The sequence below is a fragment of the Leopardus geoffroyi genome, chromosome D2 (assembly GCF_018350155.1).
Source record: "Leopardus geoffroyi isolate Oge1 chromosome D2, O.geoffroyi_Oge1_pat1.0, whole genome shotgun sequence".
NCBI classification, from domain to species: Eukaryota; Metazoa; Chordata; class Mammalia; order Carnivora; family Felidae; genus Leopardus; species Leopardus geoffroyi.
In genome coordinates, this window is record NC_059334.1 from 50,991,753 (window position 1) to 51,006,139 (window position 14,387).

The 14,387-nt window shown below is 38.9% G+C and overlaps 1 protein-coding gene across 4 annotated transcripts in view; it reads left to right on the forward strand.

Annotated features, from left to right (window-relative positions):
* Window positions 1-13,083, forward strand: part of KIF20B (kinesin family member 20B) — a 77,899-nt gene extending 64,816 nt beyond the window's left edge. For all 4 annotated transcript variants that reach the window (XM_045438166.1, XM_045438168.1, XM_045438167.1 and 1 more), the window contains exons 30-34: window positions 1,491-1,688; window positions 3,987-4,088; window positions 4,492-4,642; window positions 11,103-11,245; window positions 12,829-13,083. In XM_045438166.1, coding sequence (XP_045294122.1) covers window positions 1,491-1,688; window positions 3,987-4,088; window positions 4,492-4,642; window positions 11,103-11,245; window positions 12,829-12,906 — 672 coding nt within the window. In that variant the 3' untranslated portion in view covers window positions 12,907-13,083. The remainder of the gene's footprint in view (window positions 1-1,490; window positions 1,689-3,986; window positions 4,089-4,491; window positions 4,643-11,102; window positions 11,246-12,828) is intronic.
* Window positions 13,084-14,387: the final 1,304 nt, after the last annotated feature.

A 14,387-nucleotide genomic window follows, 5' to 3' on the forward strand; every position in this document is an offset into this window, starting at 1 on the left:
GTGAATAGAATTTTACCAAGCTGAGAATAGGAAGAGAAGGGCATTTTAAAATGGAGAAATGTCATGACGCTTTTTTTCTCTTGGCCTTTCTTTGATAGTTTTTGGTAGTTTCAAATAATTAGCATTGACCTTAGAGACTAAGATCATATCATTTGAAGAAAAGTTTGGAGTTGATTCATAAATAAGATTAATCTTGATTGCAAAGGCAATTATTTTTTAAAAAAATTTTTAAATGTTTATTTTTGAGAGAGATGGAGACAGAGTACTAGTGGCGAAGGGGCAGAGAAAGAGAGAGGGAGACACAGAATCTGAAGTAGGTTTCAGGCTCTGAGCTGTCAGCACAGAACCTGACGTCGGTCTCAGACTCCCAAACCGTGAGATCATGACCTGAGCTGAAGTCCGACTCTTAACTGAGCCACGTAGTCACTCCTGCAAAGGCAATCATTTATGGAACATTTCTTTATAAATTTATATTGCTACCCTAAAACCTCCTGATTCCAATTCCTATTAAGAGTTTCAGCAGTTATTGTATATTCCACGGTTTCGGGAGGAATGGTATTGTTAATGCTATTTTGTATATTTTTTTTGCCTTCATGAAATCAATATGCTCTATTGTCTTAAATATAGGTTTTTTTAAAAAAATGTTTACTTTTAAGAGACAGAGACAGAGTGCAAGCAGGGGAGGGGCAGAGAGAGAGGGGGAGACACAGAATCTGAAATAGACTCCAGGATCGGAACTGTCAGCACAGAGCCCAACGCAGGGCTCGAACCCACAAACCATGAGATCATGACCCGAGCTGAAGTCAGATGCTTAACTGGCTGAGTCACCCAGGTGCCCCAATATGCTCTCTTGTCTTAAAGTCTGATAAAATGATTCATTCAGGTAGTTGATGGTTGATTCTGGGGATAGTTGATTCTGGGAGCTTAGCTCGACCTACATGCGGCCTCCCCCTGTGCTTGGGCTTCTCACAGCACAGTGGCTAGGTTCTGAGATAGGGGAGTGTCCTGAAAGTTCCTTTTCCAAGAGCACAGGGTGGAAGGTACAAGCCTTCCTCTACCTCTTACAATCTTCCTCTTATGGTCAAGCCTCAGAATGATGATGTTATTTCCACCACATCCTATTGGTTGTGGAAGTCATTAATAAGGACAGCCCAGATTCAAGGAAGGATTGAGACTCCAACTCAATTTGTTGGAGTCCAACAAATAGGAATTGGAATCAGGAGGTTTTAGGGCAGCAGTATAAATTTATAAAGAAATGTTCCAAACAATTTGTTACTCTGTTTCCCTAGATTTTAATATACCATGTATAAATCTTGAGAGGGTAGATGGTAACTCCATCTTTTTGTACTTGCTGTGGTAAATTTGACCCAGCGTACTTTTAATGTTTCCAATTCATTGTCTTTGATGGGCATTTGAAAGAGTTAACTCTTTGCGATTCATAAATTCATATTCTGCAAATAAGATTTGTGTTCTTTTTAATTCTGTTGTAGGATGGCTCTGTAGTCCTTGACTCTTGTGAAGTGTCAACAGAAAATAATCAAACGACTCGATTTCCAAAACCTGAGTTAGAGATTCAGTTTACACCTTTACGGCCAAACAAAATGGCAGTGAAACACCTCGGTTGCGCCTTACCAGTGACGGTTAAGATTTCCAAGGCCCGGAAGAGGAAGAGTAATGAAATGGAGGAGGTAAGTACTTAACTAATGAGTGAATTTAACAAGCAAACCTTAAGCTCAGTTATTATATAGTTAAACTATTATACTGTCCTCCTGTTCATAAGCACTGCTGTTAGAGACCAAAATCATAATTTATGGCACATTTTATATTCTTTAAGAATATTATTGTAGTTTGATAGTCCTCAAACAAAAAGCTTGCGGTTATTAAAATATATGGCTTACCTCTTGTTTCATTGAAGCTTTGATAGGTCAAGTGATGGTGGATTTCACTGGAGAGCTACTTCAGTATACCAGTCCTTTTCAAACTTAGTGACTCTCCCTCCAGTAGAAGAGAGTTGACAAAGAAATTAGAGAAACTGAATGGCTAAACTGCATGAGTATAATCTTTGTTATTTAACTAAAATCTTTAGGTCTCTATGGTCATAGTAGGTTTTGGAAGAGAGACTTTTTCTGTTAGCCAGTATATTAAAATTTGGGCCTCTATTTAGTGGTAGGATAAAAACTTTTTACTTCTTCTCACTAAAGATTTCTGATTGTAGGGTTACCAAACCTCCTGCCATCTCCTAGCCAAGCAGGTTTGGCCAGTCACATAAACTTCTGCGCCGCAGTTTTCTTCTTTTGGAAATACGGGATTAGAGACAATACGTTTAAAATGCTTATTAGCTTTTGTTCCACATGTGGTGGATACATAATAAATGGTCGTATTTATTTTAACAGTAACTTGTTTAAATTTAAAACTAATTATAAACTCTCTAGCACAATAACTTGTTCAACTTTTTTTTTTTTTACCCCTCTAAAGAGTAGTATATTTTCAAGCTGGTGGAAGGGCAGAAATAGTATTAACCATACTCCTGAGGCTCTCTGTCAGGTAATAAATTTGCCAAGTGAATATTATTTAGCATATTTCCTGCTACACCTAGAACACCTTTAGTGACTGTTTTGTAGAGTCTTAACTTTGTATTCAATATTTAATTTATATTTAGTAAATTTTAGATAACTTTAAAAGAGTAAGTAGTTCCATTATGATCTGTGTTAAGTTGACTTTTCCTTGATTCATTGTTTTCGAAGGAAAAGGAAAAATTGGTTGTGTACTCAGGGTTAAAACACAATTATTTTTTTCATTTTACTATCGGAATATACTCCCCATGTGTTTTTTAGAATAGATATGCAGATTATTGTAGATGTAGAATTATGTAGAAACTTAAATTCTGTTCCTGATGTTTACTAGCTCTTCAATGCTTTAAGAAACTGAGTGTTATAATAAGGTCCTCATGAAAATCATTTATACAGTGCTATATTCTAATCCAGTGAAGACTCCAGAGAGCTCTTTATTGCACACTACAAGTAAGAGGGACTTCTTACTCTTCATTTGTTTTACATTGATTACCATCTGTCTTTCCCCTTTCGGGAGGTCTGCTTCTTATCACCCTTATGAGGTCTACTTTGTAACTTGAATTCTGAGGTTCGGTCATGATCTTTGCTTCTCTTCTTGCCTTTTTTTGTTTTTCGTTTTACGCGTACGATCTTTGGTACAACCAGGATTTTTACCAGTTTGATTCGGTTAATATACCACAAGAGACGTTTTCCTAAGAGAGGTGATATGGGGAAAAGAAAAGGAATATGTCAAGTCTATTTAATAGGGAAGATAAACTATATTTCTTGATTTTAGCATTTTGCCTCTGCTTATACTGAAGATTTTCACTTGATCTTGTTCTGTTTTGTTTTTGATGCTGCCAAACATAGATGCTCTGAATGATTTGCGAATTGAGGAAAGTGTAGGTATATTGCTGTATTTTGGAAATGGGGGTTCAAATAAAAGATGTTATCTTTTCTACTATTTTTTATTTAGCTTATATAATTTCGTTATTTGTGATGTGTGTGTGTGAATAATTCATGTGTTCAGTCACGTTGCCATATATGTGTGTGTTAAATCCTCATGTTGTACATCTTAAACTTAACATATGTTATACTATAGTCAGTAATACCTCAATAAAGTTGGGGGGGGAAGTCATACCTTCAGTCAGGGATTCTCAGCTTCAGCGTGATTGACATTTAGGCTTATATACCTCCGTTTTGGAAGCCTCTCCTGTGCATTGTAGAAATGTTTAGTAGCATTCTTGGCCTCTACCACTAGTTGCCAGTAAAACCCCCTCCCCCCAGCAACGACAACCAAAAATAACTCCAGATATCATCAGTGTCCTTTGGGGTCAAAATCACCCTTGGTTAAGAACTATCATCTTTCTTCTTTTGAGTCTAGAGAAAGAAAATATTGTTAAGGAATTAACCAGTGCTGAATTTCATTATTTTTAGGACTTGGTGAAATATGAAAATAAGAAGAATGCTACACCCAGAACTAATTTCAACTCTCCTGTTTCTGAGCATAAAAATTCCTCTGGCAAAAAGGATCAAAAGGTTTGTCTTTTCATTCATCCAAAATTGACCATTTTCTTAACTTATAGTTAGAAAGTAAATATAAAAGTAAAAATGTCAGATTTAATTAGTAATTACCCAGAAATTCAGTTTTCTCCAGTTATAACTCATTTATCTTCCATTTCCTATTCATCTAATTCAGCTTAGAATATGAACTTTAGCATTTGGCCAGTAGCGGGCCCTTCTCGATACTTCTGAGTCCGCGTTCTGCCCGTTACACCCATTTGCCATTCTTGGGCTCTTTCATCGTCTCCTCATACACTTAATCCTGAGCTTTCTGCCTGCAAATGTGACCTGGGTCTGGCCTCTTTAATTCCACTGTGGTCACAACTGTTTCCTTCTAACATTTTTCATCAACAGTAACAAAAAATGTCTGTTTCCTTAGGTTTCCACACGCCCATCATCTAAAAAAACATACTCTTTACGGAGTCAGGCATCCACAGTTAGTACAAACGTGGCCACTAAGAAAAAAGAAGGAACACTACAGAAATTTGGAGACTTCTTACAACATTCTCCAACAATTCTTCAATCGAAAGGTTTGCAGAAAACTAATTAAAAGACCTTTTATGTTAGGTATAAGGTGTTTTCTAATATCTGGTTGGCGTATAAACTCAACAACAGTGATCATCTTATTTCGAATAGACATTGTCCTGTGTGAAGTACGATGGGAGGGTGCGTGAAAGGATGATGTGTGCTTAGGTGTTGGCTGTAGAGGTGGAGAAAGAACCGTATGTACGTACAGTTGACCCTTGAACAACATGGGCTTGAACTGCATGGGTCCACTTATGTGTGGGTGTTTCTTGCTAACTATGTTACTGTAAGTGTATAATTTTCTTAATATTTTGTTTTCTCTAGCTTATTGTTGGAATACAGTATATACTACATACAAAATCCATGTTAATCAGTAAAGCTTCTGATCAAATGTAAGGCTATTAGTTAAGTTTTTGGAGAGTCAAAAGTTGTACGTGAATTTTTAACATGGGGGGTCGGTACCCCAAAATTCTGTGCTGTTCAAGGGTCAAGTGTACTTCATCCAGAACAGGCTGCTTTAATGTAGTTACAGGGATCCAAGAAAGTTCTGTAGTATTGGAGGCTAGAGAGCTCTTTTGATTCAGAGGCTAAGGGAAAATTTTATTTTTTTTGAGGAGATGGGATTTAACTTGGGATTGAAATGCTGGCAGGATTACACCCTCTAGAGATAATCACTCTGTTATGGTATATATTCTACTAGTATTTTTTTCTATGCATTGACAAACATTACCCATTCATATATATCAAAAATATCAAATATATATGTATTTCTATAAATATCTCTTGAGTTCAATTGCTTAATGCTTTCTTCTTTATAACATAGCCATATTATTTGTGTATAAATATATACTAAGATACATACTTTTTCTAAATACACAACACACATAAACACAAACATACATTTATATGTATTCACACATGTGCACACACACATCTAGAGGGAACAGTTTTAACACAGGTAGAGTACCAGGAAAGTGTAGAGAATGTGTAGGCAATTCTGGGTAGTAATATGCATCTGGCTTGGAGAGTGTGGAGAGGTTACTGGGGACAAGGGGCAGGCAGGGAGTGGATTTTCGTCAACTTAACCTCAGTGGTAGTTGTGGGATAAATTGAGACTACCGGTGAGGAGAATGAGGGAAAGGGACTGAGTTAAATTAAAAGCAGGGGATAGTTGAGTCGAGTCAAATAGGCTGTGGAAAAACACTTCCTGTAAAAACTTAATACAGAGGTTCCCAAACTTTCTTGGTTCACAGTGCCTTTAATGCCTAGGTAATTTTTTTCATTGTTCCCCTACACCCAAAAAGAAACAGCTAATATTTTATCCATTAATGCTAAGGCCAAACAACCACTGAAAATTCAGCTTCTGAAAATCTAGTTTGTAAAGTTACGTCATCATCAAAAGGATTGTAACATGTTACCATTTGAAACAATACTACCTTGAGCTATTGAGTGTCACTGTTCTCTTTCTTTTTGAAAAAAAATTTTAACGTTTGTTTATTATGGAGAGACAAAGAGAAACAGAGCATGAGCATGGGAGGGAGGGGCAGAGAGAGAGAGGGAGACACAGAATCCGAAGCAGGCTCCAGGCTCTGAGCTGTCAACACAGAGCCCGACACAGGGCTCAAACTCACAAATGGTGAGATCATGACCTGAGCCGAAGTCAGATGCTTAATCGACTGAGCCACCCAGGTGCCCCTAGTGTCACTGTTTTCTTTGAAAATTTAAAGTATTTCGAGGTGCTCCTGTGAGTTTGTTGTAGTCTGGCTGGCTTCATGTACAGTGTGGGAATTTTAGACTTACCAAACCCCATTTGTATATATGTATTTTTTTATAAGACATGTACTTTTTTAAAAGTTATAATTAGCATAAGCATAGAAGATATCTGGAGGGACAAACAGCAACTGTTAAATGTTTAAATGTAGAGCGGTAGGACTTGTTATTTTAGATTCTTAGGTATTTTGCTTAAATTATATTGAATAGCACTTTCATAGTAAAGGAAAATAAGTTTTCAAGGAAAGGAGCACACATGGTAATTGACTTTCTTGCTTGGTTGACTCAGCTCCTAACAGCTTCCCTACCTGTACAGCAGGTGTGGATTTTATTTTTTTTTCATTCATTTAATCTCTACACCCAGCATGGGGCTTGAACCCCTGACCCTGACATCAAGAGTCACATGCTATTCCGACTGAGTCAGCCAGATGCCCCTAGTGTGGATTTTTAAAAACTTACTTCTAGGAGTATAAGATACCCCAAGTTTGGATTATAACTACACTATGTGTCTGTTGTCGATCACTTAGAAATCTAGGGGGAAAAATAGAGATTAATTTTTAGAATTCTGCGGCTCTTGATAACCACTGTTATTTCATTCCTTGGTATCATTGGTCTTCCTTCTTTTCCCTTTTGTCTCTCTCCTGTCCCGCTAGTGCATGGCCACCAGAGTGATCTTTCAAACTGCAAATTGAATTATTTAAACTACAATTTTTGTGTTATCTTTTCCACTACAATATAAGCTTCACAAATGCCACGTGTTTGTGTGGTTCACATCCTCAGCCCTTAGTATAGTGGCTGGCACATCGTAGTGGGGAGTTTGGGCCTCCAGGCCAAAATCCTATGTGTGGTTTTTTTTCCCCCCTTTTAGGCTGACCCATAGGCAGTTACATAATCTTTACCTGTTAGGCCTCATGGCTTTTTCGTGGGAAAGGCTGCCCTCCCCATGTAGAGTGCAGTCTCTGAAGGGAGTCACAGTCAAGGACTCAGGACCCTGGCCAGCCATCCCCTTATACATACCCGCAGTCCTCACCGAGGTGCCTTCATTCAGAGCCTCCTTACTGGGGGCCCTCAGCAGAGAAATTCCTCAGGCACCTCTTCCTAGGACCTTCTCATGACGGGAAAGGGGAGGGAACCTGGAAGATACTTTTCCCCATTCAGACTTTACTTTTCCACTCTTCTCCCTTCCTTCTGGTCTCCAGCCCTAAGGTCCATGAAATAGCAAAGGCAAGAGCTTTTTGTTCAGTACTCCCTTGGCAGTGGGAGGACTCCCCACTTGTGTGCCGATCCTCCTGACCTAGACCACACCTGGGGAAAGATGGAAGGTGGGTGCGAGTCGCATTTTCGCAGGTTTTGCCTCTTGCTTATTCTATTGCAGTAAGTGGTTAAAGGCCTAAGTGTTGCTTTCATTTTGGCTTATTGACTTAACTGGCTACTCTGACATCTGGCAGCTCAGCCCTTTCAAGCCCAGCCTAACCCTTGGCAAGTAGACTTTCAATTTAGCATGTTTTTTCAACCTTTTTTCTATTAAAAAAAATATATAGTTAATATCATATGTATATGGATTTTCTATCCAGCAGGTTTCCTAACTGGAAGTATGTTTTCTATTAAAATCAATATGTACCTGTTGAAAAACAAACAAATGTAGGGATGCCTGGGTGGTTCATCCCCTCACTCTCAATCTAAAGGTGTCCTCAGGTCTAAAATGAGTCTCTTGTAGACAGCAAATAGATGGGTCTTGTTTTTTTATCCATTCTGATACCCTATGTCTTTTGGTTGGCGCATTTAATCCATTTACATTCAGTGTTATTATAGAAAGATACGGGTTTAGAGTCATTGTGATGTCTGTATGTTTTATGCTTGTAGTGATGTCTCTGGTACTTTGTCTCACAGGGTCCCCCTTAGGATCTCTTGTAGGGCTGGTTTAGTGGTGACAAATTCCTTCAGTTTTTGTTTGTTTGGGAAGACCTTTATCTCTCCTTCTATTCTAAATGACAGACTTGCTGGATAAAGGATTCTCGGCTGCATATTTTTTCTGTCTAGCACACTGAAAATCTCGTGCCAATTCTTTCTGGCCTGCCAAGTTTCAAAAGAGAGATCCGGCACGAGTCTTATAGGTCTCCCTTTATATGTGAGGGCACGTTTACCCCTTGCTGCTTTCAGAATTTTCTCTTTATCCTTGTATTTTGCCAGTTTCACTATGATATGTCGTGCAGAAGATCGATTCAAGTTCCGTCTGAAGGGAGTTCTCTGTGCCTCTTGGATTTCAATGCCTTTTTCCTTCCCCAGTTCAGGGAAGTTCTCAGCTATTATTTCTTCAAGTACCCCTTCAGCACCTTTCCCTCTCTCTTCCTCCTCTGGGATACCAATTATGCGTGTATTATTTCTTTTTAGTGTATCACTTAGTTCTCTAATTTTCCCCTCATACTCCTGGATTTTTTTATCTCTCTTTCTCTCAGCTTCCTCTTTTTCCATAACTTTATCTTCTAGTTCACCTATTCTCTCCTCTGCCTCTTCAATCCGAGCCGTGGTGGTTTCCATTTTGTTTTGCATTTCATTTAAAGCGTTTTTCAGCTCCTTGTGACTGTTCCTTAGTCCCTTGATCTCTGTAGCAAGAGATTCTCTGCTGTCCTCTATACTGTTTTCAAGCCCAGCGATTAATTTTATGACTATTATTCTAAATTCACTTTCTGTTATATTATTTAAATCCTTTTTGATCAGCTCATTAGCTGTTATTTCCTGGAGATTCTTCTGAGGGGAATTCTTCCGCTTGGTCATTTTGGATAGTCCCTGGCGTGGTGAGGACCTGCAGGGCACTTCCCCTGTGCTGTGGTGTATAACTGGAGTTGGTGGGCAGAGTCGCAGTCAGACCTGATGTCTGCCCCCGGCCCACCGCTGGGGCCACAGTCAAACTGGTGTGTGCCTTCTCTTCCCCTCTCCTAGGGGCGGGATTCACTGTGGGGTGGCGTGGCCCGTCTGGGCTACTTGCACACTGCCAGGCTTGTGATGCTGGGGATCTGGCGTATTAGCTGGGGTGGGTAGGCAAGGTGCACAGGGGCGGGAGGGGCAGGCTTAGCTCGCTTCTCCTTAGGTGATCCACTTCAGGAGGGGCCCTGTGGCAGCGGGAGGGAGTCAGATCCGCTGCCGGTGGTTTGGCTCCGCAGAAGCACAGAGTTGGGTGTTTGCGCGGAGCCAGGAAGTTCCCTGGCAGGAACTGGTTCTCTTTGGGATTTTGGCTGGGGGATGGGCGGGGGAGATGGCGCTGGCGAGCGCCTTTGTTCCCCGCCAAGCTGAGTTCTGTCGTCCGGGGGCTCAGCAGCTCTTCCTCCCTTTGTCCTCCAGCCTTCCCGCTTTCCGAGCAGAGCTGTTAACTTATGACCTCCCAGACGCTAAGTCGCGCTTGCTGTCAGAACACAGTCCGTCAGGCCCCTCCGCTTTTGCAAGCCAGCCTCCGGGGCTCTGCTTGGCCGGCGAGCCGCCCCTCCGCCCAGGCTCCCTCCCGCCAGTCCGTGGAGCATGCACCGCCTCGCTGCCCTTCCTACCCTCTTCCGTGGGCCTCTCGTCTGCGCTTGGCTCCGGCGACTCCGTTCTGCTAATCCTCTGGCGGTTTTCTGGGTTATTTAGGCAGGTGTAGGTGGAATCTAAGTGATCAGCAGGACGCGCGGTGAGCCCAGCGTCCTCCTACGCCGCCATCTTCCCTCCGGTTCTCTCCTGCCTGGGTGGTTCAGTTGGTTAAGTGTCTGACTTTTGATTTGGCTCAGGTCATGATCTCACAGTTCATGAGTTCAAGCCGTGTGTCGGGCTCTGTGCTGTTTAGTGTAGAGACTGCTTGGGATTCTGTCTTTGCTTCTCTCTTTGCCCCTCTCCCCTGCTCTCTCTCTCTCAAAATAAATAAATAAAATAAACTTTAAAAAAAAGAAAAAAGAAAAATAGGGGCACTTAGGTGGCTCAGTTGTTGAGCATCCGGCTTCAGCTCAGGTCATGATCTCAGAGTTTGTGAGGTCAAGCCCCATATCAGGTTCACTGCTGTCAGGTCAGAGCCCACTTCAGATCCTCTGTCCCTCCCTCTGTGCCCCCCTGCCCCCATTTGTGCTCTCTCAAAAATAAATAAAACATTTTTAAAAAAGAAAGAAAAACAAATGTACACAGTAAGAAATTGAAAATTTTTTCCACTTCCCAGAAACAATCAACCATTAACAATTTGATTTCTTTTACTGTGTGTGTGTGTGTGTGTGTGTGTGTGTGTGTGTGTGTTGTGTGTGTGTTAACTATAAGCAAAGGGCTCACGATTATAAACTACTTTGACTTAATACTGATTGTGGATATCTCTACATGTGAGTACTGCTGCATGGTCCAGTATATATGGATCCTGCTTTTTGCTATAATAGCATAAGCCTCTTTGAGTCATTAAAGACACTTATTGGTTGTACTGTAATTTACCAAACCTTTCACCATGTTGAACATTAGTCAAATGATGTTTTATTTATTTGCCTTTTTGTTTTTGCTGTTCATCGCTATACCATGTGTTTATGAGGCACTTAATTTTTTCTTTGTGAATTGTTGAGTCATGTCCTTTCACCATTTCTAAGTTGCAGTGCTTTTCTCTTTACTTTGGTATGTTTTTTCTTTATTAAGGATTTCAAACCTTTCCAGTTAGAAAGTTATTTATTTTAGGATTTAAACTTTTTTTTTTCATAGCAAAGAAGATAATTGAAACGATGAGCTCTTCAAAGCTCTCAAATGTAGAAGTGAGTAAAGAAAATGTGTCTCGACCAAAACGGGCCAAGCGGAAATTATACACAAATGAAATTTCATCTCCTATTGATATATCTGGCCAAGTGGTAAGCTACTCCTTTCGTTTTCTTGAAAGTAAAACTGTTCATGCTCTTTTTAATTCTGAAGTATTCATACAGTTTGAATTTTACAATGGTTTGAATTTTTATTCTTTAGATCACATCTCCTGAAATGCTTTAAGTGTTACACTTTTGCTATGTGATGTGTTAAATTTGTAATAATTAAAACAAGTGCTGCATTAACGTATACAAGTGTCATGTATTTACATTTGTAAACTCATCAGAGGAATTTTAATTCCATCAATAGAATTATCACTGTTGAGCAATGTGTTTGCTCCTAACACCTGTTTTTCTTGTTAACTTTATCACAGGAGTTGTACAAATCTGGCCTAAGTGGGCCTGGTAAAAATGCAGAATTGACATTCAGTCATTTCCTCCCACCTTTTCTCTAAGCCTTCCAGGTTCTTTTAAGAAAAGACTGTAGTTTGTCATCCCGACTCGATGACTCATTCTCTTCACTCAGAACAGTCTGTGCTATTACAGGGAGAGTTCTAATTTCCCATCATGCTTGCATTTGCCCAGTAGATGAAAGTGACAGTAGAAAAGTAATTACAGGAGGAGGCTTCTGCAGGAAGTGGCTCAGAGAAATCAGGGGAGAAGAGAGACTTTTTGCAACAGCAGTGATCAGATATAAGACACTTGAAGGCAGGTGGTGAAGAATTGGTGTCAATTAGGACATGCTGTTGGAAATCCTAGTTTCTTGGTCACTTTTCACCATCTGTCTGATTAGTTCAGGATTTCTTCCTTTCACTGAAGTTCTTTCTTTTCTTAGTTGGAATATAATACTCGCTCTACTTTTCTGAGTTATATGCTGTAGCCCTTTCTTATCCTTTGTTTTACTTCCCATGATTTCAGTAACCCATGGTCATCTGGAGTCTGGAAGCAGATGATCCTCCTTCTGATGTATTATCAGAAGGTCAGTAGTAGCCTATATGTCACAATGCCTACATCATTCACCTCACTCATCATGTAGGCATTTTATCATTTCTAGTCATTTCAAGAAGAAGGGAGAGGACAGTACGATAACATATTTAGAAAGAGATAACATTCACATAACTTACTATACAGTATATTGTTGTAATTGTTTCATTATTAGTGATTGTCAATATAATAATGTGCCTAACTTTCAAATTATACTATATCACAGGTATGTATATGTATAGGAAAAAACAGCATACCTAGGGTTTGGTACAGCCACTGGGGATCTTGGAATGTATGCACCACAGATAAGGGGGGATTATTATACTTGTTGCTGTGAAAGATAATTTCTTAAAAATTATTTAAGGTACTTCTCTCCAAATATTTCAGTTATTACTTCAAGATATATATGTCCTGAATTCAATATAAAGTGTAGATGATTTTAATTCTGTGTTAGGTAATGTTGAAAGAATCTTTACAAAATCTGTTACTTTTGATGATGCTTTTTTTATAGAAGGTTAGTATACCTGCAGGCCAAGAGGACAAAAAAATATTAAAATGTACCTATTATTCCAGTTATTAAGCACATTAATATCTTATTAAATTATAAATAAGCTTTTATTTATAAAAAATTGTGGAATTGTTAATTTCAGATTTTGATGGACCATAAAGTAAAGGAGAGTGATCATCAGATTCTTAAACGACGGCTTCGAACTAAAACAGCCAAATAAATCACTTTTGGAGGACATTTTAATATAAATTTTATGTTCATAATCATTGTAATTTGTATGCTAACTTTTCAAAGAGAATTGTATATATGATGATGCATTAAATCCCTCTGTGTACACATTGCTATTTTATACATAGTATAATTTTAATTCAATAAAGACAATATGTCAACAGCTCAATTTGTCTACTTCTCTAAGACTTTTTTATAATAGCTTTTTTTCTTTCTCTTTTTTTTTTTTTTTTTGAGTATAGTTGACCCACAATGTGACATTAGTTTCAGGTGTACAACTTACTGATTTGACAAGTTTATACATTGTGCTATATAACAGTTTTTCAAACTGTGTGCATTTTCCTTTTATCTCAGGCATAAGGATCAGTGAGGTTCTGGGAAAGATGCTGTTGTTTTTGTTTTTTTTACATACATCACAGGTCAGATATTTGGTTTACTTCTATTTAACAGTGTTTTATGAATTGTTTTTACTTCATTTGTTAGGAAACCCAACTGATTTTACATGTCTGGATTATAGCTAAGATCCAGGAGTAGGGTGTACAGGTCTCCTCACTGCCAGAATTTGTAGGCACATAATTTAGAAAAAATCTCGAGTCTTTTAATTATAATGTCTTGTTAGTAATGTCTTGTTAGTAATCCTGTTTTTTTCTAGGACACAGAAGATCAGAAGCAGAAAGAAAGGAAGCATCTAGAGGCCAAAAAGTACTGATAGCTAGAAAATACAAAATTTTAGACCTGGAAGGACCTTAGAAATGCATTTTCTTAGTTTTATAGATAACTGAGACATAAAGTTTACTTTTCTCGGGATAATATAGCTAAGGTATATTGAGCTTTTGGTTTTAAAAAAAAAATCAATAAGAAGCAAAAAACAGGGGCGCCTGGGTGGCGCAGTCGGTTAAGCGTCCGACTTCAGCCAGGTCACGATCTCGCGGTCCGTGAGTTCGAGCCCCGCATCAGGCTCTGGGCTGATGGCTCAGAGCCTGGAGCCTGTTTCCGATTCTGTGTCTCCCTCTCTCTCTGCCCCTCCCCCGTTCATGCTCTGTCTCTCTCTGTCCCAAAAATAAATAAACGTTGAAAAAAAAAAAATAAAAAAAAAAAAAAGCAAAAAACAAAGCAGAGGCTTCAAGAATTGTTGCCAAATGGGGTTTTTAAATCTAAGAGCATACATTCATATATCTAAAACCTTAAAGGTTTCATTGGATTTTATCACTGTTCATTTTATTATAGTGATGACCTTGACTTGGGGAAAAAAGTTACCTTTAGTCTTAAGAGCAACACCGTGTTGAGGAAAAATTTCCATCAAAATAGGTAACACAGCCTTTTAAAGCAACAATATGTTTTTATTATGTTACCTGGCTTCATTACGCTAAAAATATATCCTCAGTTGATCCTCATTCACAGATTATGTTTGGAAATTTGCTATTTGCTAAAATTTCCTTGTAACTCCAAAGTCAGTACTCTAGGCTCTTTTGT